This window comes from Babylonia areolata, chromosome 31, assembly GCF_041734735.1.
Source record: "Babylonia areolata isolate BAREFJ2019XMU chromosome 31, ASM4173473v1, whole genome shotgun sequence".
In the NCBI taxonomy this organism is placed as follows: domain Eukaryota; kingdom Metazoa; phylum Mollusca; class Gastropoda; order Neogastropoda; family Buccinidae; genus Babylonia; species Babylonia areolata.
The window spans coordinates 16,406,717-16,433,088 of record NC_134906.1 but is presented as its reverse complement, the minus strand read 5'-3'; the positions used below and the strand labels follow the sequence as shown (position 1 = coordinate 16,433,088).

The 26,372-nt window shown below is 46.6% G+C and overlaps 1 protein-coding gene across 1 annotated transcript in view; it reads right to left on the bottom strand.

Annotated features, from left to right (window-relative positions):
- Positions 1-8,172: 8,172 nt before the first annotated feature.
- Positions 8,173-26,372, bottom strand: part of LOC143276090 (carbohydrate sulfotransferase 15-like) — a 47,931-nt gene continuing 29,731 nt past the window's right edge. The window contains exons 7-10 of the mRNA XM_076580482.1: positions 25,659-25,815; positions 12,474-12,630; positions 12,012-12,159; positions 8,173-8,657 (exon numbers count right to left, since the gene is read on the bottom strand). Of these exons, the coding sequence (XP_076436597.1) occupies positions 8,461-8,657; positions 12,012-12,159; positions 12,474-12,630; positions 25,659-25,815 (659 nt within the window). The 3' untranslated portion in view covers positions 8,173-8,460. The remainder of the gene's footprint in view (positions 8,658-12,011; positions 12,160-12,473; positions 12,631-25,658; positions 25,816-26,372) is intronic.

Here is a 26,372-nt window from a genome sequence, read left to right as displayed (position 1 = left end):
AGTATATACAGACGTTCCCTTAAGCTCATTCTCCTTAAATATTCTATTCAAGCAAATGACTATGTTAAACTAAATATTTCCCCCTTTCATCTTAAATGTCGCTTTAACACGGGTGTTTTTATGTTCAAAATTATGAAGAAATTTGCACCGCCCTATCTTTATAGGAAATTCCCGGGAAAAAAAAAAATCATTCGTAGCAAGAGTACCATTTTTACCCCTCGTCCCAGAACTAGCCTTTTCATGTCCTCTCTCACTTATTCTGGTGGTAAACTGTGGAATGAAATCCCCGAGTATCTTAGAAATAGCATCTTTCGAAAAAGCATATCAAAAATATCTGATGCAACAAATGTAATTAGTTCCAGCAAAATCAAAGCATGTGATGAGATCCTAGATTAATTGTTCTCCAACAGTGTGGAAGCAAGGAAAAAGACGAGTGTAGGTATGCGTGTGTATGTCTATGTTATTGTGTGATTAAGTACATGTTTGTGATGCCTGTGTGTGCACACACATGTGTGTGTTTGAAGAATTTCATATGGCAATGTTTTGTATGATTTTCATTATGTTTCCGTAACTGAAGTATTTGATTCATCCGTTTTTGTATCTATTATTATCTATTTGGTTTGTTCTATGTCATTTATTTATTCACACTTTTTTCATTTGTCATACTGTGTGTATGTATGCGTGTGTGAGGGCATGGTGTAAAGAAGCTTCCAGCTTATCCATTCTACCCTCAATAAAACATTTGTCATTTGTCTCTCTCTCTCTCTAGCAAAACTGGTATTCAGATATAGAGTTTTCCAGTCAGAAAAATATTTATCAATTGTTACTGATAAATGGCACAATGATAACTTCATGCCATTCAGGTTGAGAGTAAGCGGACTGTAATTAAAAGTGTTGCAAAATTAATTGCACAAGCAATGAACATGAGAAAAAATTTTTTTTGGTGATCCGATATACGACATCGGTGTGTGTGTGTGTGTGTGTGTGGTATCATTGGAATGGTATTTTGACTTCATGAAAACAATTGTCATTCCCCCTTGTCTAGTGGGCTTTAACGCTAAAAGGAAATTAAAATGTGTCCGTGTCAGCGTCAGTGTCTCTCCCTCTCTTTGTGCTTTGTGCGTGCCCTTCCCCATTTACTCCCCACACTCAACTGTACATTTTGTGTGTGTAGTTCCCGGTTGTACGTTTTTCACGTGCAATCGTGAGTCTTGTTTTTGCGTTCACGTCACTGCTGTACATTTTCAAGCCTCTTTATCTTCTCAGTGGCAAGTTTGGAAGCTTTGCGCCCGCGGCCTTTTTGGAAGTAGGTCGTGCCTGTTTCGAGTCTGGCTGGCACCCTCATTTGGGAATTGTTTTTCCTCCGGGTGGCCATGTTTGTTTATCTATGTCCTGTGTGCTCCAACTAAGAGGGTAGGAGTACCCTGCTGGACATGTGTCGTCTGTTTTTGTTGTTGTTTTGGGGTGTTTTTTCCTTTCCAGCGTCAGGGTAGTAGTACTCGGTTGGCAAGTGAATTTCATTATCAAAATAGTTGAACCTATCTGTTGCAGTTTGTTCATGTCAGTTGTCTGTTACAAGTGCTGCTTCTTCGTTCGTTTGTCATGTTCTGTTAAGATGCGAGATGGTGACGTTTGATTTTGTTCATTGGGAGTTGAAGGCTAATGCTGGAGAAGTCAGGCTTGCTTTGTTTTCCTCTATTGTGATAGTATTTTAAACATAACTTTTTAAAATTATGGTGACTGTGATTTATTAGGTATGCTTATAAAATTTCAGCCACTAGAAAGGAGTTAACGTTTTCCTTTGTGAACCCCTTTACTGTTGTTGTAAGAATGTTTATAATTTTTGTTATCTTCACGAGGTTGAATTATCATTGATGAATAATTTCCTTTTTTTTCCCCATTTCTTCCTTCTTATGTCCTATATTATCTTCCTTCAGAAAATGTGCTCAATAATGAGTGTGAAGGGAGGGGAGTGTCTAACGGAATTTTATATCAAGATTTTAAAATGCTGTTTGAGTTTGGTTAAGTCTTTTGTTTGTCACTTCGCCTTGAACGATAACTGAGGGAGGGCAGGGGTAATCCTTCCAGAAGAGTAATGAAATTGATGCAGTTTGCAGCATTCCATTTCCTGTGCCTCTGTCCTTCAGCCTGTGTTGGCCGGGCAGCGTTGTCGTTCCAGCTGCTGCTGACTGCTCCTCTTGCCCTCTTCTCACTGTCGTCGTTTGTGCAACAGCTTCGTTTTCTTCTGCCTTCGTCGTCCACATCATCGTTTTTCTCTTGTGTTGTGCAGTGCTTCAGTATTTTTCATTTATTGATCAAACATCCTTAGTGTACACTTAACATTCTTTGAAACACTGGTTTCCGTTGGACGGCCGTTTCTTCAAGTTTTGTGTTTCTTGTCTATTTATCCACTCCGTCATTTGAGTGTATCGGTTGTTGCGGCAAGGATTGTGGTTATTGTTTTATTAGTCAAGTTCTGTGTGTGATTGAATAAATGTATGTGAACTCTGAATTGTTTTAGTCTATGTTGTCTGGGTGTTAATGCTGAGTTCGACGGGGGGGTTTCTGAACCTGAACCAGATCCCCCAAAAACCCATTGTCAACGGCCTCGACCTTCCTCCCACAATGGATGAGGCCATGAAGGCAATCAAGCAGACTAGCTCGGGTAGAGCTCCTGGGATGGACTGGATTCCTGCAGAGATCAACAAGTCTGCCGGTCCAGTGGCCATCAAAGCCTTCCACACACACCTCACCAGCATCTGAGAGAAAGAAGACATACCCAAAGACTTCAGGGAAGACACGGTCATCTCGCTGTTTAAGAATAAGGACAGCAAAGCTGACTGTGGCAACTACCGGGGTATCTGCTTCCTGTCAATTGCTGAAGCCTCCCTTCTCTTTCGTCTCACCATCAGCCTGAGCAAAACAGAAGTCCTGCTACAACCTGCCCACGCTTCAACTGCTCGTCCTCTTCCATCTCCATCGAAGGGACAGAGCTGAAGACAATGTAGTGAAAGAATTCGAGTACCTTGGCAGCGTCATGTCCAGTGATGGAACACTGGTCGAAGAAGTCAACGCCAGGATCTGCAGAGCGAGCCAAGCTCTCGGTTGTCTGAGAACACGTGTCATGAACCAGCACAACATCAGAAAGCTGTCCACAAAGCTGAAGGTGTACACGATCATCGTTCTCTCCAGTCTCCTGCACGGATATGAGACATGAATTATGTACAGAAGGCACCCGGAACAGCTGGAACAGTTCACATGCGCAGCCTGAGGTCAATACTCGGCATACGCTGGCAGGACCGAATCCATGAAAGAGCTGAGACAACCAGCATCGAAACCATGATCTTGAAAACCCAGCTTCTATGGATGGGGCACGTCATCCGATTGGAAGACTTCAGGACACCCGAGCAGCTACTGCATGGCGATCTTTCCTCAGGCAAGCGGAACCAAGGCAGGCCACTCAAGCGGTTCAAAGACTGTGTGAAGGCCATTGCAGCCTTTACCGGTTTCGCCCCAATGCAGCTCGAGCGCCGTGTGGAAGCGTGGCTGGCCTGCTTTCTCATGGCAGGCACAAAACAGCTTTGAAGAGGGACGCCGTGCAAGCATCACGGAGGCCCATGAGAGGAGGTAGCAGCAACTGTGCCAGCTGAACCAGGACAGCTCCCCTGCCGCCACTGTGAACGACCACGCCTTTCAACAACTGGATTCCACAGCCACCTGCGAGTCCACAATAGATGAACTGTGCAAGATGTCATCGAAATCGTTTGATAACCAAGATGTAGTGGGTAATCTTTATAATCACTATAAGTATAAACCGGCCAATAATCAGCCTGGTTTGATTATATCTTAAAAAAACTACTGACCCATAGATATAAAACAGAAAAGCATATAGCACTGCAACATTTCTGCTAAAAGAAATTCTCTGATTCCATTTGCTTCTTTTTGGATCATGTTTTATTTAGCAAAAGCAATAAATCCCAACAAACATGCATTTTCTTTTGTGTTGTACATCATGATCCTAGCTTTGCAAAATTACCTAGCATGTTGATGCGTTATGTTGATTATGATGATCAGAACACCATCACCAGCATTTATTTAGAAATGCCTTGAATGTGCTATCTCTTCCTCACACTTGTACTGATAGAAAAACTTTTTTAAAATAGTTTTTGATGACTCGTATTTGCGCGCATTTGTGTGTTTTGTTTTCCCTTTCTCTGTATGTTATTTGTATTATGAAAAAAGTGTCATTTAAGAAGCATTCAAAAAGTATGTAAAAATATTTTTCGCAGTTGATTATATCGTGCAAAAATATAAACTACAGGCGAGTAAAGGAAGAAAGGGCAGAACAGAGAAACTTACTGACCCGGAACAACGTGTTCCACGTGCGGTCAAATCCACATGGCGTCAGTGAAAGATCAGTGAGGAACGGCAAATGAAGGGACGCAATCGGAGTGACAAGATGCTACATACATCCATGCCTTCATGCAAATGAAAGGCATGCATTCAAAAGAGACAACCGAACCAGGCAGAAGGGCAAATACTGACAGTAATCAGTTATTATAAAAATTAAAAAAACCAACAAAAAACATTGTTAACATTGATCGTTTCCTTTCGGTTGTGTTTTGGCAAAACTGCCAGTGAATAACACGGATTGTTTTATATACAAACAATATAAAATATTGAAGGGTTGATCTTCAGAAGGAACGGGTGGTTGGCTACACCAGTGACCTGGCCACCCGAGGTCGGGACTACCTAGCCATGGAGGTGGGGCTAGAACGGCTGGACATCTCTTCCTCCATGGAGGCATCCAGCATGTTTGCTGAAGCTGCCCGGCAGCCCCCTGCCTGCCTGGGGAGCAACAACACGGCAGGGGGCAAGTTGTGAACCTTCTCCGCTACGACAGATTCTGGGCCGGGCTGGGACCTTGCTTTTGCTCAGTGGGTGTTGGTTTACACAAAGGCTGGCCTGTCCTTTGGTGGAAACCCTAAAACCTGCCTTTGCCCTATACGGAAAATCCGAAAACTGACACGTGGTATGTGCCTGTGCCCAATTCCTTGAAACAGTATTGCTTCAAGTTAAACAGAATCATGTGGTATGTACCTGTCAACCCCGTTTGGTGTTAAGCTGGTAATGCTCAGTGATGCTGTTCACAATAATCTGTTTCTGTTGGTTATTTCCTTCTTTGCATTTACTGCTACTACATTTCCGCACGCACGTATAACTGATTAAGAGAGACATTGAGCATTAAATATTATGTTCGTGTGTGCGTGCGAGCGTAGGTCTGTGTGTGTGTGTGCGTGTATGTGTGTGTGTTGGGTGGGGGGTGCTCGTGTATATGTGTGTGCGTGTATACACATATGTGTGTATGCGTACGTGTGTGTGTGTGTTTCGTGTGTTCCAAATAATCTCTTTGATTTCAGATAAGAATGGACAAACACCGAACAGGTGTTCCGGGAGAGCAATGTACAGGCCCACTTTAACTGGGTTGACAGTGCCCTTTACCTTCGGATTTCTGCACAGATCTACAATCCATGGAGAATTTCCGCAAGCTGGCTACCGTCTCAAAACGCATACGGGACAGCTGTGTTCCTAACGGGAGTTCAGATTTCCATTCATGTTGTGTGAGCTGCTTTCAAGATGATGCGAGTATTGGAGGTCAAATGCTTTATTAAATTACACAGAACGCTATTCTGATTTATCAATTATCAGAACGGCTGTGCATATGTGTGTGTGTGTGTGTGTGTGTGTGTGTGTGTGTGTGATCGTCCACCTAGGAACTGAGAGAATCTGGGGGATCGAATCCCACACTTGCCAAAATTTTCTCCCCCTCCACTAGACCTTGAGGTGGTCTGGACGCTAGTTATTCGTGTGCAGCATGCCATGAGCGCAAAACAAAAAGGTTGTCCCTGGCAAAGTTCTGAAGGAAAAAATCAACTCTAATACAGATCTGTGAGTGTAATAATAAGAAGGAGGGGGAGGAGGTGAAAATAGAACAGAATGCAAAGAAAATAATAACAACAATAATAATAATATTAATAACTGGACATTAATATCAGCGCTTACCTCATTGGACAAAGCGCTTTACAATCCACATATACACGCATGCGAAACACACTCAGTCCTCAACTCACAATCATGCACAATAAACATAACATGCGCATACAAATTCGTACGTACAATACATACATACATATTTGAATAGCAGATGATGAAAAGGCTCGACCACCGTGCTGTTCTCTTTTGTATTTTGGGACGCGGAAGGTTCTATCATCGGCAGCAGAGCGAAGAGAACGGGAGGGTACATAGATTTGAAAGATGTCAGAGAGGTATCGGGTGCAGTTCCACATATGACATGGTAGCAGAGACAGGCGGTTTTGTATTTGATTCTTTGCTCTATGGGTAATCAGTGCAACTCTTTTAGAAGGGGTGTGCAATGTGCGGATCCTTTTGCTTTATAAATCAGTTTGGCGGAGTTGTGTACATGCTGTAGTGGTCTGATGAGTGTTTGCGGACAACCGATGAGAAGAGAACAGAATATAATGCTGTATTGTTGTGAGGCCGTAAGGATTGAAAGACACGTGGTAATACACAGTGTGAAATTGAACACTTCTGCACTGGATGTCAAAGTCCATCTATTTCCCAATGCACATTGTCGCGAAATCATAATCACAATATAAAAGAGAGAAATAGTCACGCACAAACTTCGCAAACATTAGCCCGAAAGGTATAAATTTGGCCGACATGTCTTTGGATACATTTTCTCTGTGAAATATTGTATTTTCACATAATGATCTACAATATGAATTTCATCTTTAAAACCCTTACATGTAGAACAATCTTCAGCGTTATTGTTTGTTATACCTCCCCTCTTCGATCTTTTTAGTCATGGGCGCTGTTTCGGAACGTGCTCAGTGATTATCTGTTTTATATTTTCAGTGTTTCACACACACACACACACACACACACATATATATATATATATATGGGGGGAAGCTGGGGGGGGGGTTGTTAAGATATAGTCCATGTGTATTAAGATATAGTCCAGTTTTGTAGTTTGTCACTGCATTCTTGTATAATTATATCAAGTTTAGATGATTTTTTGGTTTTGGTTTTGTTTTGTTTCCAAAATACTACGTATTCAGTTGTCAGTTTCTATGATACAGCACATTTTGATCTTTTGACACAAAAAGAGATTCTTTAAAAAGTAAATGTGTTAATAATCATTTATGAAGAACAGCAACTGAGTATTTGTAATTGACGAAGCATGCGTTTATAATTTGTATATTCAAGTAAGGAAGCTCAGACTATGTATCGAATCACCAGTAAAATGTACATTTCATTTTCAATTTGCAAAACAGAACATACAGCATATCTAAATCTATTCATACATCTACTGTAAATTCCATCATAAACAAATATATGAGAATTCTCACACACACACACACACACACACACACATACACGGATGCACGCACACATGCACACACGCGCTATATATAGATAAACCCGACTTAACTGAGCATTCATCAAAACGCATTGCATTGTATTGATTTCATTGCACTGTATTGTATTGTAGCACATAGTCGTGACAAACTGTGTGTGTGAAATTCAGGCTGCCCTCTCCTTCTGGGATGTCCAGTTCCCCATTCCTCTCCCCTTGTCCTATCCGCACTTCTGCCTTTGTTGGTCTGCCTTTCTTCACAAAGTTACCAGATGCATCTCTCTTGCTGGCGTTGATGGCTGAATTCTCCTACAACATCCAGGCCACAAGGCAAGACATTGTGGAGGGTGAACCAATTGGTGCAATCTGAGACCTTGTCTCTTCCTACAACATCCAGGCCACAAGGCAAGACATTGTGGAGGGTGAACCAACTGGTGCAATCTGAGACCTTGTCTCTTCCTACAACATCCAGGCCACAAGGCAAGACATTGTGGAGGTGAACCAGTTGGTGCAATCTGAGACCTTGTCTCTTCCTACAACATCCAGGCCACAAGGCAAGACATTGTGGAGGTGAACCAGTTGGTGCAATCTGAGACCTTGTCTCTTCCTACACGGGCCCGCTAGAGAAAGCCATAGGTGGTGGGGTTTTTGGGTTTGTTTTTTTGTTTTTTGTTTTTTATAAGAAGATATAGCTCACACATGCACAAATATTCACACATATAAACTACAAGTAATGCTTTTCCGTGCATTTTAACAGTATAGAACTTACAGCATACAAAGTTACATCATGATAGTTATCTTCAGCAGAGTAGTCACCAGCCTACACCCAAACCAACCAATCAGGAGCAGCCACACCTCTCCCCCTCCGCCATTTTATCCGTGCAAGTGATTCCCTTCCACATTCCACACACACACACACACACGGAGAAGACCACAACATGACGCTGATGAATCAAGGTCAACCAAAGCCATTTACGGTCACAGACGTTCAGTTCACAATGACATGGAAGATGGGTTAATTAAGTATCCTGCCAGGTGAACTTGACAGGGTCCCCCATGATCTGAGCCAGCCTGAGGAGGAAGGGGGTGTAGAAGTCGTTTAGCATATGTAGAGTGGTGGGCAGCACGTTGCCAGGGTTATGTCCCCTGACCACCTCTCTGAAGGCCACGTTCTGTCCTTCTACTGCCAGCGTCAGTTCTTCTGGCACGATCTCCGCTGTTGTCACACACAATGTCCAGTGATCAATGGAAGCCACATTCAGACATATATCGGGTGTCCCCAAAAAAGTGAACCGCTTTTTGACAAGTATTTACTCAGTGATAGAGAAACCGAATTCATTGAAAATTTTCACACAGTAACCTAGTTTATCTTAACACGTCTGCAAAATATCTAAAAGTTCGGACGCAATTTTATGCGAGTAATTCAAGACAGCATGTCAAAAAATCCAATAACAGAGCTGTGCAATGTGACCTTCATCATGTTCATGCCTGCTGCTAGGTGTTGGCCATCTCGCCTCTATCATGAGACTTCTAGATTTTCAAAAAAAAGATCATGGTTTCAGCTGGAGTATCCTGGAAAGGAAAAACAAACATTCATTTTATTGACACTGACAGAGCCAAGGTTAATAGTGAAAGCTACGTTCAGTTACAGGATGACAATCTTCTCCTGGATTGTAGGCGTCTTTATCCTAGAAACAATTACGTGTTTCTGCAAGATGGGGCTCCTTCACACACATGTACGGTAACCCAGCCACATCTGGAGGAGGCTACACCAGAATTCATGAAGAAGGATGAATGACCTCCACAAAGTCCTGACTGTAACCCAATGGATTATGCCATATGGGACTCTCTGAAGGAGAAAGTTTACAGGGGAGTGAGAGACAAATTGACTGAGCAGGCGTTAAAGGACATAATTATGTCATGGGAGGAGAAATCCGTGGGAGAAATGCGTAAAAGAATTTCTGCTTGGAAGAAACGGCTTCGTTTGATCGTGGAGGAAGATGGAGGCCACATTGAGCATAAACTGAAGTAAGGGAGTTTTCCTCTGATATTGGATTTTTTGACATGCTGTTTTGAATTTGACAATACTCGCATACTTTGATATTTTAGGTATTTTGCAGACTTGTTGATGATACCCTAAGGTTACTGTGTGAACATTTTCAACGAATTCGGTTTCTCTATCAGAAAATATTTGTCAAAAAGCGGTTCACTTTTTGCGGGACACCCGATATATACACAGTCACAGACACAGACACACACACATATGTATATACTCGTGTATACACACATGCATGCATACACACACACGCGCAAGCGCACGCACACACACAAAACCTGACGCTGATACTTCAAAAACTTATATGATTATTGTGTCTCGTGCGGTCAAACGTAGCCTGCATAATGTCAAAACGTGAGAAGAAATCACAAGAAAAGATGTGAAAGGCAAAGGACAAGGGAACTTTTGAGGAAAGATTTTGCTGCTGGGGCAACAGAAAGGCAAGATGTGTGACCTGATAGACATACATACAGACACAGACAGACAGACAGGCAGTGACTCAGAAAGCGACAGTGAGACAGACAGACAGACAGACAGTGACTGAGAAAGCAACAGTGAAACAGACAGACAGACAGTGACTGAGAAAGCGACAGTGAGACAGACAGACAGACAGTGACTGAGAAAGCGACAATGAAACAGACAGACAGGCAGGCAGTGACTGAGAAAGCGACAATGAAACAGACAGACAGACAGTGACTGAGAAAGCGACAATGAAACAGACAGACAGGCAGGCAGTGACTGAGAAAGCGACAGTGAGACAGACAGACAGTGACTGAGAAAGCGACAATGAGACAGACAGACAGACAGACAGTGACTGAGAAGCGACAATGAGACAGACAGTGACTGAGAAAGCGACAATGAGACAGACAGACAGACGGACAGACAGTGACTGAGAAAGCGACAATGAGACAGACAGTGACTGAGAAAGCGACAGTCAGACAGACAGACAGACGGACAGTGCCTGAGAAAGCGACAGTGAGTCAGACAGTGACTGAGAAGCGACAATGAGACAGACAGACAGACAGACAGTGACTGAGAAAGCGACAATGAAACAGACAGACAGACAGTGACTGAAAAAGCGACAGTGTGACAGACAGACAGTGACTGAGAAAGCGACAGTGAGACGGACAGACAGACAAACAGTGACTGAGAAGCGACAATGAGACAGTGAGACAGACAGTAACTGAGAAAGCGACAGTGAGACAGACAGACAGTGACTGAGAAAGCGACAGTGAGACAGACAGACAGTGACTGAGAAAGCGACAGTGAGTCAGACAGACAGACAGTGACTAGTGAGTCAGACAGACAGACAGTGACTGAGAAAGCAACAGTGAGTCAGACAGACAGACAGTCACTAAGAAAACGACAATGAGACAGACAGACAGTGACTGAGAAAGCGACAGTGAGACAGACAGACTGACTGAGAAGCGACAGTGAGACAGACAGACAGACACAGACAGACTGACTGAGAAGCGACAGTGAGACAGACAGACAGTAACTGAGAAAGCGACAATGAGACAGACAGACAGACAGACAGTGACTGAGAAAGCGACAGTGAGACAGACAGACAGACAGACAGTGACTGAGAAAGCGACAGTGAGACAGACAGACAGTGACTGAGAAAGCGACAGTGAGACAGACAGACAGACAGACAGTGACTGAGAAAGCGACAGTGAGACAGACAGACAGACAGACAGTGACTGAGAAAGCGACAGTGAGACAGACAGACAGACAGACAGTGACTGAGAAAGCGACAGTGAGACAGACAGACAGTGACTGAGAAAGCGACAGTGAGACAGACAGTAACTGAGAAAGCGACAATGAGACAGACAGTAACTGAGAAAGCGACAATGAGACAGACAGACAGACAGACAGTGACTGAGAAAGCGACAATAAGACAGACAGTAACTGAGAAAGCGACAATGAGACAGACAGACAGACAGACAGTGACTGAGAAAGCGACAGTGAGACAGACAGACAGTGACTGAGAAAGCGACAGTGAGACAGACAGACAGTAACTGAGAAAGCGACAATGAGACAGACAGACAGACAGACAGTGACTGAGAAAGCGACAGTGAGACAGACAGACAGTGACTGAGAAAGCGACAGTGAGACAGACAGACAGTGACTGAGAAAGCGACAGTGAGACAGACAGACAGACAGACAGTGACTGAGAAAGCGACAGTGAGACAGACAGACAGTGACTGAGAAGCGACAATGAGACAGACAGACAGACAGTGACTGAGAAAGCGACAATGAGACAGACAGACAGACAGTGACTGAGAAAGCGACAATAAGACAGACAGTGACTGAGAAAGCGACAGTGAGTCAGACAGACAGACAGACAGGCACTGACTGAGAAAACGACAATGAGACAGACAGACAGACAGTGACTGAGAAAGCGACAGTGAGACAGACAGGCAGTGACTGAGAAAGCGATAGTGAGAGAGACAGACAGTGACTGAGAAAGCGACAGTGAGACGTCTAGACAGACAAAGACAGAAAGTGACTCACGGATTCCCAGAAAACTGTAAATCCTCTGTAGAGTGGGCACAGTGTTGTTGATGTAATCTTCATAACGAAGAACCAGAAACTGCTCAGGGGGAAAGATCCGAATCCAGTCCTCCATGTACACTGAGTACATGCCTTCATGAAGGGACAGCTGGCCACACACACACACACACACACACACACACACACACAAAACAAATAAACGAATGAATATGTAAAAAAAAAAAAAAACCTTTGTCCATGTGCATTTTTATGTATATGAATGAATATATAAATAACATGATAGATAAATGAATCACACACACACACACACACACACACACACACACACACACACTCACACACACACACATCAATCTCTTTTCACACACACACGGTCAGAAACAAACATCTCACACATACACACACACACGCGCGTGCGCGCGCACACGCACAACAAGGCACCAGAGCACACATTGTTTGTACCTTTACACTTTTTGCGAGTGTGGCGTTGTAAGCGCACTGTCTCAGAGAAAATTGTGAGAAACAGTTCTTATACGTGTTGATGGCTCTCTGTACGTCGTTATGGAATTGTTGAGGGTTTAGTTTGCCTTTGGACTGACGGCGTGTCTCTGCTATCAGCCTGCACAGCACGAGATCATTGTCAGCGGTGTCAATGAAGCATGAGCTGAATTCAAAGAGTCAGTAATGACAACCATAACTCCATCGAAACTGATAATATAATAAAGAACCCAGAGAAATAAACAAAGAAAAACCCGTAGAAACAAACAGTAATGAATTTTATCATTGTTGGTTTTCGTCCAGTCAGTGATGACGGCTGCCATTTCAAGGCGAACAAACTAATATTTCTTCACATATATACTAATATGTTCTTTTTCTGTGAAAATGAATCCGTGGTTGTTCAACATAAGACAATATCTTCTTGAAACTGAACATTCAGATACAGCAAGTTTTAAGTGGGGTTTAAAAAGTATGAACCCACATTCAAAAGATACAAATATAAACAACTGAAACAGACACACAAAACAAAGCAGATATAGAGCAAACACTATCACACCATAACGTTAAACTCTACTAGTGACCTGTCTTATAGAACCCAGCAGCATTAAATGATTACGTCCGGTTGCCCTGACTTCAATAGTAATGAACTGCATTGACAAATATATGGAGTTCCCTGCAATCCATATCTTTCACAAAACAAGACATGACCCTCTTCACTTTGCCGACAAACCAGACAGAAGTATTGACGATGGCATTTTAACTTTCCTTCATTTGAATAATTCATAGTCTTTTGTTCGTACTCTTTTTGTTAACTTTTTCCGCTTTCAACACAATATAGCCTCATCTCCCTGCCCTTTCCTTCCTACTGCAGGGCATAGATGTTGATCAAAGCTCATATATATTCTTTGGCCTTGTTATCTTTTTTTTTCTCAATAGAACTCGGTTGATCCGTTTTCAGTCTGTCCATTCTTCTGAAAACTCTACTTCAACCACAGAATATCCGAGGAAGAAACACCATTACATTCGCCACCTTGAACATAAGAACACATAGGTTGAAAAAAGAACTGACCCATGACATGGACAGACACACCAGCCACATCATCAGCTTCCGTGGAGATAGATAGAAAAACAACTGAGAAATACAGATAGATGAACGATATGTCTTGTCCTAAGTGGGGTTTTGGTCAAAAAGAACATAAAGAACGCAGTACTCCGATGCTGTCCGGTTTCCAGCAGGATCGGGACCATCCATTTACGAGCCAAACCATTCAACATCATGGCAGTTAAAATCTATGCCCCTACATCAGACTATGATGAACACACTGAAGAATTCTACATCCAGCTTCAAACGGTCACCAACAAGGTCAACAAGAAAGGCATCCTCATCGTTGAGGGTAACTGGAATCCCAAGGTTGGTACAGATGCCAAAGAACACTGGGGACATTTCTGCGGCAATTACTATAATGAGAATACCAATGATATGGGACTAAACCTGCTGGAATTCGCCAGTGGTAATGACCTTGGTCTTGCTCGTTCTAAGGTGAGCATAAAGCATCCCGACGATGGACATGACACTTCTCAAACGGTCAGCATCACGGGCAGTTAGATCATGATTCTTGTGAAGAGCTGGAACATATCTCGCTTCACCAGGACTAAAACAAGAACGTTCCCAGGTGACCTTGGCAGTGATTACGACTTTGTCTTATGAACTTCAATGTACGGCTGGGGAGCATCAAGAGAGGGAAAAATAGACGACTAAAATTCAACATTGATAAACAGAAAGATCTCAGTGATATTGCTGAAGAATTCCAGGTAGTCATAGAAGGAAAAAAGGCCCCACCACTTTTGCTTGAGGAAGATCTTGAAGCCCTTTTAATTTCAACCAAATGATGACAGAACAGCAATAGAGGTCCAATGAATTAGCTGATGGATCGCAAATAGTTTCTCAGAGATGTGCGACACTAGGAGGAGCTTGAAACCACAACAGAAAACTGATAAAGGAAAGGAGAAATACAGTGCTATAAACAAGAAGATCGGTCAACAAATGAATGAAGAATGCAACGGAAAATTGGAATGAACAGCAGTGTGAAGACATTGAGAAAAAAAAAACTTTGCCAGCAACGACACGAAAAGCCTTTAAGATCGTAAAAGACTTGACTGCACAGATACAAAGTAAAGTCAGCACCATCCAGTATAAAGATGGCAACTGTCTCATACAGGAACAACACATACATCGACAGCATCCCTGCATCTCTTGAAACACAAGCAAATGATAATGATGATGTCGAAACTTATATAGCGCCAATCTTCAGTCAGAGACCAAGCTCTGACCACTTTACAAACATAAATTCATTTGCACTACAGGCTGCCTACTAGCGTAGAGCCGACTGAGATCTGTCTTTGGGCGCTCATTATTCGATTCCTGTGTAATGGGGTTCAGGTACTAGCTGGTCTGCACTTAAAATGGGAGATCGAAAAAATCTCCACTTAAACCCACCAGGTGTGCCGATATTGGGGATCGAACCCAGGAACTTAATGGATATCTTACAAGTGTGATAAAGACAATTTCCTTGAATGGTTCAAAATGGTTATATCTCAAAAGTGACTTAAGTTGTTTTAGTGGAAAACAGACAAGCTGTTAATTCATTTTTGATGTTTTTTGTTTGTATCTTAGCAGTAAGAAAAAATTTAACCAAAAAAGAAAAGGCAACATGATAGCTGGGTGATATACCATAGCTTTAAAACAATCATAGACCTGAAGAAAGCATTTGAAAGAGTATAGCAGGTAGAACTGTGGGCCACAGTGAAATACATTTAACATCGGTAAAAACCTTAACACCACCCAGCAATTATACTCCAAAGCGACCAGCACATTACTCACACATGGTGCTTTTGGACAGTGATTCCATATTTCAGTCGGAGTTCGTCAGGGCTGCCTTCTGTCGCCTACACTGTTTAACATGTTCCTGGAACGCATCATGACCAACGCGCATGAAGATAATGTCGGCAAAGTCAGCATTGGAAGAAAAACAATCACAAACCTTCGCTTCGTAGGCGACATCGACGGCTTCGCAGGTAGTGAGCAAGAACTCACCCAGCTTATTAACAGACTGGATGAAACGTCGACATGATATGGCATGGAAATCAGCGCCGAAAAGACCAAGTTGATGACCAGCAAACAACACAACCACCGCTGCTGATGTAACTTTCCAGGGACAGCCGTTCAACATTTCATCTGCTTCGGATCCTTCATCAGCAACGAAGGATCCAAACCAGAAATCCACTCAAAGTATCAGCACGTTCCAGACTGAATCATGTAAGGAAGGACAGCAACATCTCAATGAAAGAAAAGATCAGACAAGACTGCACTGGTATGTTCCATCTTTCTATATACAAGCCATGGACATGAGGTGTTATCGGAAGATACAAAACATCAGATACACTGATCACACAACCAGTGAACAAGTGCGGCAAACCATCTAAGCAGCAATTTGCTTTTTCACGAACATCTGATGACATCAGTTAAGAAAAGAAAGCTATGCTGGGTTGGTCACGTGACAAGACCCAATTTCTTTGCTGAATCAATCCAAGGAACTGTTGATGGAGGAGGGAAAGACCGAAAAAACGATGGACTGACAACATTGCAGCATGGACAGGAAAACCATCTGCAGAGAGCTTGGCTTTGACACACAACCAACAAACCTGGAGGAATCTGATGAACAGTTCTTCTGTGCGGCAACCCAAGGACTCTTCACGGAATTGGGGGAACGAAAAGAAGTAATACCAGGAAATAATAACTGATTCGAATGTTTTAAAGCAGATATGTGAGACGCATTTACATGAAACAACTACTGATGTGTGCATTACTCCTATTTAATCAGGTTTAATGTTGCTGTGAATATGTTTGTGTGTGTGTGTGTGTGCACGCACGGAAGAGGTATGGGGGTGGGGTAACTGTGTACTTTTGATTTGCCACACTTGATGTAATTTCCCTTAAAAGGATAAAGTTATTCTTATCTTACTTTCCCTTGTTTGGGAAATAAACAAACACCTAATAGATGTACTAACTGTCACTACAACAAATACAGTCTTAACTCACTCCCTACTAATTACCTGATAACCAGTGATGACAGGCGAGAGCGTTCCCTACTGATTACCGCTATACACGTTCTGACATTTAAAAATTTCCACACATCACACAGCATGGAATGGACAATGCTGAATGGGTCTCCTGTCTTGCCTTATTAGCATAGCAAAACATCAGACCACTGGTATTGGCCAATCTTTGCTTGTTACTGAAGTTTCAAGCTATTTTTATTCCAACGTGGACTGAGTGACTGCACGTATGACAATGGCGTCTCAGGCTCAAACAGGTTATTGTCGAAAGAGACAAGAAATTCGTGCTTTCAGCTTGACAAGATCAAAGGGATGGCTTTGACTTGGAAGGGGATGGAGAAAGGAGTTATTTAATCCATCAGGAGGGCAATGTGTATTGGGCAGTGAAACTGGTGTGTGTGACAGGGGAAGGGGGAGGGGCAGTAGATGTGGCAAGTGACAGGCAGTTGGAATGGAGAGGGTGATTGGTGGTGAATATGCTAATGAACAACTGGCTGTTGAAACAGAGGAAGGGTTTGTTTGATCGATGTTTCTTTTCCAACACTTCCACCTTCCATGGGGCGAAACACACACAGACAAAAGTTACAAGGCATGACAGACCACGCCCTCCCCCCCCCACCCCTCTCACACCCCCCCCCCCCCCCCCCCCCCCCTCCCCTTTGAGCTGAAGAAAGTTCACTTGCAGTTTGGAGAGGCTCCCATTCATTCATCATTTACACTCTAATGGGATTCTAAGAGTGATATTTGTGGAAAACAGTGCTTTTTTTCATAAATAGTGCAGACTTCACCTTTTCAAGTTCTATACCACCCTCACATTTTATGTCATGAAAAATATCATTTTTTACCTCCTGCTGTACAGAAAGCATTTTAGAAGTTAGAGTTATGAAACATTGTGCTCTCTTGATTTGATACCTCAACAATTGTGTGTCCAAATTTCATGAGACTGTGTTAACTAATTATTTTGTAACATATTTTTTAAAACCTATACAAACGCCCAGTACACAGAGGAACGCACGCGTACAAATCGCCCAGTAGGGAGTGAGTTAAAGGGACAGTTTCAACCACTGTTGTATCACTGCTGTATGCATTTAAAGGGTACAGATGAACGAAACTAGCACAGATGTAAGCATCTGGTTATTGACATACCTTCCATTTGACTTATTCATGGTCATGTTTATTACCTTTCTTCACCATTAGTATCATTAGCAGCAGCATAAACGCACAACATTTTATTGCTCTTCCCTCACTGTCACTTTTCAGTTGTGACAGACTTACGAGTGTGGTGCGGTAGTACTGACGAACGGATGGGGTGATGTTCAGGCTGACCTACGGGTGGGGTGGTAGTACTTATCTCTGTCTGGGGTGGGGAGGACTGAACTTGTAGGTGGGGTGCAAGTGGCCTACGGGTGGGGTGCTAGGACTGACTTACGGGTGGGGTGCTAGGACTGACCTACGGGTGAGGTAAGGAGGACTGACCTGACCTACAGGGTGGGGTGCTAGGACTGACCTACGGGTGGGGTAAAGAGGACTGAACTACGGATGGGGTGCTAGGACTGACCTACGGGTGAGGTAAGGAGGACTGACCTGACCTACGGGTGGGGTGCTAGGACTGACCTACGGGTGGGGCGCCAGGACTGACCTACGTGTGGGGTAAGGAGGACTGACCTACGGGTGGTGTTCTAGGACTGAACTACGGGTGAGGTAAGGAGGACTGAACTACGGGTGAGGTAAGGAGGACTGACCTACTGGTGGGGTAAAGAGGACTGACCTACGGGTGGGGTGCTAGGACTGACCTACGGGTGGGGTGCTAGGACTGAACTACGGGTGGGGTGCTAGGACTGACCTACGGGTGAGGTAAGGAGGACTGAACTACGGGTGGGGTGCTGGGACTGACCTACGGGTGAGGTAAGGAGGACTGAACTACGGGTGGGGTGCTGGGACTGACCTACGGGTGAGGTAAGGAGGACTGAACTACGGGTGGGGTATAAGGACTGACCTACGGGTGGGGTGCTAGGATGGCACCGGATGGGGAGGCGGATGGTACTCTGTGTATTTGCGCGTTACGCTCGAGAGCATGTGTATGTTACCCCAGGCCCCACATCTATATTGCCCCTGGTCTTTGTTTCCCCAGGTCAGCTGTGGTCAGTGGTAGCCAGTGGTCAGCGGTAGGCATTATGTTCAGCTGTAACCAGTGGTCAGTAGTGGTCGGTAGCAGTCAGTGGTCAGTAATGGTAAGCAGTCAGTCGTAGTCAGCGGTGGGTTAGCAGTCTGTAGTGGTCAGTGGTCTGTAGTGGTCAGCGGTGATCAGTGGTAAGTAGTGGTCAACTGTGGTCAGCAGTCAGTACTGGTAAGTAGTGTCAGGGGTGGTCAGCAGTCAGTAGTGGAAAAGAGTGGTCAGGGGTCAGTAATGATGACGCTAAAATGTTTTCTGAAAAACATGTACAGTGCTGAACTCTGTATGCCCGTGAAATTAGGTAGATTTCCGTCTGTTTGGAAAATCGCTAGTGAAACACCCATATTTAAAAAAGGGGACAAACAAAATTGTGAAAACTATCGCACAATCTCTTTGCTTAGTTGCATTGGCAAAGCACTAGAAAAATGTATTTAAAAACATGTCTTTAACAGCCTTTGAACAGTGCTCAGATGCACTGGAAAAGTATCAAAAACATGAGTTCAAAAACATGCCTTTCAGTACTTATTGGACAGCAGCCTTTTAACAGCAAATCAGTCCGGTTTCATTCCTGACACTTCTACAGTTTTCAGTTACAAGTATCCATGACGACTTCTGTAGATTCATAGATTGTAAAACGACTGCACAAGTGATTTTCTTTGGTGTGACTAAGGCTTTTGATAAAGTATGGCACCGAGCCCTTCTGTATAAACGTTATGCTGTGGGTAGTTAAGTTTCTCGACTGGTTAAGAATAATAATAATAATAATGGATACTTATATAGCACACTATCCAGAAATCTGCTCTAGGTGCTTTACAAAAACGCTTTTGTTAACATAAAACATTACATCTATGTTACATACACACACCAAAATGTGACTACACACACACACACACACACACACACACACACACACACACACACTGCATACATACATTTTAACATACATGTGTATCTAACAGCAACCCTAACACATACGCACACATAGGCAGGCACAAACTTACATAAACACACGCACACACAATACACATTCATATTCATGCATGTAGTTATGTACACATACATATGTATACACACTTAGTCAAGCACAGCTGACGCAAAGGAAGTGGACTTGCCACAATGGAACTTATTGCTGAGGGAAAAGGTGAGTTTTGAGACGAGCTTTAAAAGATGCCAGGGAATCAGAATGACGGAGGTTATCAGGGAGCTTGTTCTACGTCTTTGGCGATTGAAAAGAAAACGATCTGTGTCCATAGGTCTTACTTCTGACGTGAGGTATCCTGAGAAGTCGAGTATCAGAGGAAGAACGGAGCTGGAGAGACGGGGTATAGATATGGAGGAGTTCAGAAAGATACTTGGGGCCAGATCCGTTGACTGCAGAAAAAGTCAGAGTGGATAGCTTATAGTCGATTCGATCAGAAACAGGCAACCAGTGGAGAGACTGAAGGAGAGGAGAAACATGGTCAAATTTAGAAGCTCTGGAAATGAGTCTGGCAGCGTTATTCTGAATTCGTTGGAGTCTGTCTAACAGATATCTGGGAAGGCCGGCCAAAAGAGAGTTGCAGTAATCCAATCTTGAGAGAACCAGAGAGCATACAAGTGTCTTGGTTGCATCGGTTGAGAGATAGTGGCGGATAGAGCTGATTCTACACAGTTCCAAATAGGCAACTTTACAGATATTCGAAATGTGCTGTTGGAAGGAAAGAGACTGGTCTAGGATTACACCAAGACTGCGAACAGAAGGAGAAAGTGAAACAGTTGTGCTATTGATCAGAACAGAGTCAGGAAAGGAAGTATGCTGACGAAACTTCTTTGGACAGGCTATCATATATTCAGTCTTATCATCATTTAATTGCAGCTTGTTGAGAGTCATCCAGTCCTTTAGGCCAGCAATGCACTCCTGTGTTTGAGTCACCAGTGCATCAAATTCAGCTATGGTTCAAAGATTACCTTCAAGACCGTACGCAAGCAGTTATTCTCAAAGGAAGCAAGTCACCTTATCTCCCTGTTTCAGTAGGTGTCCCTCGGGGTTCAGTTCTTGGACCATTATTGTTGCTCATATACATAAATGAATTTTGAACGATATCGGATCGACTGTTAAACTTTGGACTCCGATCTTTGCAAAATTACTGAATGGGGAATGAAATAGAAAGTTAAATTTAATCATTCAAAAACTGAACAAACTACAATTTCTAATAGAATTGTTCCAGATATACCACTACTTTGATTCAAAGAAACAATCTTACAGGAAACAGAAACCCATATGTCCAGAGTTTTCATTCAGAACAACTGTTAATGAGATAACTACATTTGGTCACTTAACTAAATGTCGGGTTCTTGTTGCTTGATTACAGGTGGGGTGGTAGTACTGTCCTACAGGTGAGGTAGGGTGGGGTGGAGAAGACTGACCTAAGGGTGGGGAGGGATAGCACGGACTTGGCAGTACTAACATATGGGTGGGGTAGGAAGCTATGGGTGGGTGGGATAGTACTGACCTTCGGGTGAAGAGGGGTAGTACTCACCAACGACTGGGGTGGAGAAGACACTTGAACGGATGGTGTCGTATCACTCACTTACGGATGAGGTAGGGATGACTGACTTACGGATGAGGTAGGGATGACTGACTTACGGATGAGGTAGGGATGACTGACTTACGGATGTGGTGGGGAGGACTGACCTACGGGTATGGTGGTAGTTCTGACCTGCGGGTGAAGTGGTGTAGTACTGACTTACGGGTGGGAAGTCGAAGACACGTATCGTTGGTGTGGTAGTACTGACTTGCGGGTGGGGTGGGGAGGACTGTCCTACAGGTGGGGAGGACTGTCCTACAGGTGGGAGGACTGTCCTACGGGTGGGATGGGGAGGACTGTCCTACAGGTGGGATGGGGAGGAAACCGTCGGGTGTGGTGGCAGTGTTGCAGGACTGACTTTCGGGTGTGTGTGTGTAGGGGGTGGACTGACCCTCGGGTAGGGTGGTAGGACGGATATACGGGTTGTGTTGTAAGAATGACCTAAGGGTGGGCCGGAAGGTCTGACCTACGGTTGGGTGATAGAACTGACGAAGGAGTGGGATGGTAGGCTGACCTACTGGTGGGGTGGAGAGAACTGACCTACGGGTGGGGTGGAGAGAACTGACCTACGGGTAGGGTGGTAGGGCTGACTTACGTGTGGGGTGGAGACAACTGCCCTACGGGGGTAGGGGGGGGGGGTAGGGCTGACCTACGGGTGGGGTGGTAGGGCTGTAGGGCTGACCCACAGGTGGGGTGGTAGGGCTGACTTACGCGTGGGGTGGACAGAACTGACCTACGGGTGGGGTGTTAGGGAGGACTTACCGACGGGTGGGGTGTTAGGGAGGACTGACCGGCGGGTGGGGTGGTAGGGCTGACCTACGGGGTGGATGGTAGGGCTGACTTACGGGTGGGGTGGTAGGGAGGACTGACCTACGGGTGGGATGGTAGGGCTGTATGGCTAACCTACGGGTGGGGTGGTAGGGCTGACCTAGGGGTGGGGTGGTAGGGAGGACTGACCTACGGGTGGGATGTTAGGGCTTTAGGGCTGACCTACGGGTGGGATAGTAGGGCTGACCTACGGGTGGGGTGGTAGGGCTGACCTATGGGTGGGGTGGTAGGGCTGTAGGGCTGACCTACGGGCGGGATGGTAGGGAGGACGATTGGGATGGTAGGGCTGACCTACGGGAAAGGTGGTAGGGAGGACTGACCTACAGGTGGGATGTTAGGGCTTTAGGGCTGACCTACGGGTGGGGTAGTAGGGCTGACCTACAGGTGGGGTGGTAGGGCTGACCTACGGGTGGGATGGTAGGGCTTTAGGGCTGACCTACGGGTGCGATGGTAGGGCTTTAGGGCTGACCTACGGGTGGGATGTTAGGGCTGACCTACGGGTGGGATGGTAAGTTTGACCTATGGGTGGGGTGGTAGGGCTGGCGTACGGGTGGGGTGGTAGGGAGGACTGACCTACGGGTGGGGTGGTAGGGCTGTAGGGCTGACCTACGGGTGGGGTGGTAGGGAGGACTGACCTACGGGTGGGGTGGTAGGGCTATAAGGCTGACCTTCGGGTGGGATGGTAGGGCTGATCTACAGGTGGGGTGGTAGGGAGAACTGACCTACGGGTGGGGTGGTAGGGAGGACTGACCTACGGGCGGGATTGTGGGGAGGACTGACCTACGGGTGGGGTGGTAGGGCTGACCTACGAGTGGGGTGGTAGGTAGCACTGACCTATGGGTGGGGTGATAGGGCTGACCTACGGGTGGGGTCGTAGGGCAGACCTACGGGTGGGGTGGTAGGTAGGACTGACCTACGGGTGGGGCGGTAGGGCTGACCTACGGGTGGGGTGGTAGGGAGAACTGACGTACGGGTGGGGTGGTAGGGCTGACCTACGGGTGGGGTGGTAGGGAGGACTGACCTACGGGTGGGGTGGTAGGGCTGACCTACGGGTGGGGTGGTAGGGCTGACCTACGGGTGGGGTGGTATGGAGGACTGACCTACGGATCGGGTGGTAGGGCTGACTTACGGGTGGGGTGGTAGGGAGAACTGACTCACGGGTGGGGTGGTAGGGCTGACCAACGGGTGAGGTGGTAGGGAGAAAAGACCTACGGGTGGGGTGGTAGGGCTGACCTACGGGTGGGGTGGTAGGGTGGACTGACTTACGGGTGGGGTGGTAGGGAGAACTGACGTACGGGTGGGGTGGTAGGGCTGACCTACGGGTGGGGTGGTAGGGAGGACTGACCTACGGGTGGGGTGGTAGGGCTGACCTACGGGCGGGATGGTGGGGAGGACTGACCTACGGGTGGGGTGGTAGGGCTGACCTACGGGTGGGGTGGTAGGGCTGACCTACGGGTGGGGTGGTAGGGAGAACTGACTCACGGGTGGGGTGGTAGGGCTGACCTACGGGTGAGGTGGTAGGGAGAACTGACCTACGGGGGTGGTGGTAGGGCTGACCTACGGGTGGGGTGGTAGGTAGGACTGACCTATGGGTGGGGTGATAGGGCTGACCTACGGGTGGGGTGGTAGGTAGGACTGACCTACGGGTGGGGCGGAAGGGCTGACCTACGGGTGGGATGGTAGAGAGAACTAACGTACAGGTGGGGTGGTAGGGCTGACCTACGGGTGGGGTGGTAGGGAGGACTGACCTACGGGTGGGGTGGTAGGGCTGAAATACGGGCGGGATGGTGGGGAGGACTGTCCTACGGGTGGGGTGGTAGGGCTGATCTACGGGTGGGGTGGTAGGGAGGACTAACCTACGGATCGGGTGGTAGGGCTGACTTACGGGTGGGGTGGTAGGGAGAACTGACTCACGGGTGGGGTGGTAGGGCTGACCTACGGGTGAGGTGGTAGGGAGAAGTGACCTACGGGTGGGGCGGTAGGGCTGACCTACGGGTGGGGTGGTAGGGAGGACTGACCTACGGGTGGAGTGGTAGGGAGAACTGACGTACGGGTGGGGTGGTAGGGCTGACCTACAGGTGGGGTGGTAGGGAGGACTGACCTACGGGTGGGGTGGTAGGGCTGACCTACGGGTGGGGTGGTAGGGAGGATTGACCTACGGGTGGGGTGGTAGGGCTGACCTACAGGTGGGGTGGTAGGGAGGATTGACCTACGGGTGGGGTGGTAGGGAGAACTGACCTACGGGGGTGGTGGTAGGGCTGACCTACGGGTGGCTTGGTAGGTAGGACTGACCTATGGGTGGGGTGATAGGGCTGACCTACGGGTGGGGTGGTAGGTAGGACTGACCTACGGGTGGGGCGGAAGGGCTGACCTACGGGTGGGATGGTAGGGAGAACTAACGTACAGGTGGGGTGGTAGGGCTGACCTACGGGTGGGGTGGTAGGGAGAACTGACCTACGGGTGGGGTGGTAGGGCTGACCTACGGGCGGGATGGTGGGGAGGACTGTCCTACGGGTGGGGTGGTAGGGCTGATCTAGGGGTGGGGTGGTAGGGAGGACTAACCTACGGATCGGGTGGTAGGGATGACTTACGGGTGGGGTGGTAGGGAGAACTGACTCACGGGTGGGGTGGTAGGGCTGACCTACGGGTGAGGTGGTAGGGAGAAGTGACCTACGGGTGGGGCGGTAGGGCTGACCTACGGGTGGGGTGGTAGGGAGGACTGACCTACGGGTGGAGTGGTAGGGAGAACTGACGTACGGGTGGGGTGGTAGGGCTGACCTACAGGTGGGGTGGTAGGGAGGACTGACCTACGGGTGGGGTGGTAGGGCTGACCTACGGGTGGGGTGGTAGGGAGGATTGACCTACGGGTGGGGTGGTAGGGCTGACCTACAGGTGGGGTGGTAGGGAGGATTGACCTACGGGTGGGGTGGTAGGGCTGACCTACGGGTGGGGTGGTAGGGCTGACCTACGGGCGGGATGGTGGGGAGGACTGACCTACGGGTGGGGTGGTAGGACTGACCTACGGGTGGGGTGGTAGGGAGGACTGACCTACGGGTGGGGTGGTAGGGCTGACCTACGGGTGGGGTGGTAGGGCTGACTTACGGGTGGGGTGGTAGGGCTGTAGGGCTGACCTACGGGTGGGGTGGTAGGGAGGACTGACCTACGGGGGGGTGGTAGGGCTGACTTACGGGTGGGGTGGTAGGGCTGTAGGGCTGACCTACGGGGGGTGGGGGGTAGGGCTGACCTACGGGGTGGTGGTGGTGGTAGGGCTGACCTACGGGTGGGGTGGTAGGGAGAGCTGATCTACGGGTGGGGTGGTAGGGCTGACCTACGGGCGGGATGGTGGGGAGGACTGACCTACGGGTGGGGTGGTAGGGCTGACCTACGGGTGGGGTGGTAGGGCTGACCTACGGGCGGGATGGTGGGGAGGACTGACCTACGGGTGGGGTGGTAGGGAGGACTGACCTACGAGTGGGGTGGGGCAGGACGACCATCACCAGACCCTTCAGCCTCAGACGGCGGAGGTGGCTGGCCAGGGTGACCCGGGGTTCCGCACAGTTTTCGTTTCCACTCAGCCTCTCCCAGCCCGTGGGGGAGGAGAAGTAGGTGCTGCTGCTGTCACCTGCATCACACACAACACGTGCAGCACGTACACATCGATTGGTCCAACACATTCCCTTGGGCATTTCGGATTACATTGCATAGGACTGACTCTTTCTCATTTTTGTATAGACTCTCTCTGACGCTCTCTCTGTCTCTGTCTCAGACCTGAAATGTCCCTTAGTGTCGGCTGGGCTATATTCATCATGATTTGTCTATATCTTTTCTTTCTGCCTCATTATCAAAATGGATAATAAATCCAAGATGGCCAAAATCTTTCGGCGATTTCCTATTTTATTTTTATGCATTTTGTTTACTCAAAGACACACGTATTGACAGACAGACTGAGAAATAGACAGACAGACAGAAAGACAGATAGACTGATCATCTGTGTGTGTGCGTGTGTGTGTGTGTGTGTGTGTGTGCGCGTGCGTGCATGCGTGCGTGTGTGTGTGGTGTGTGTGTATGTGTGTGTGTGTGTGTGTGTGTGTGTGTGTGTGTGTGTTGGTAATTGGTAATTGATACAACGGCTGCTCACTAAAGTGGTTTTAGACGACAAAAAGTGTATGCAGTTGAAAT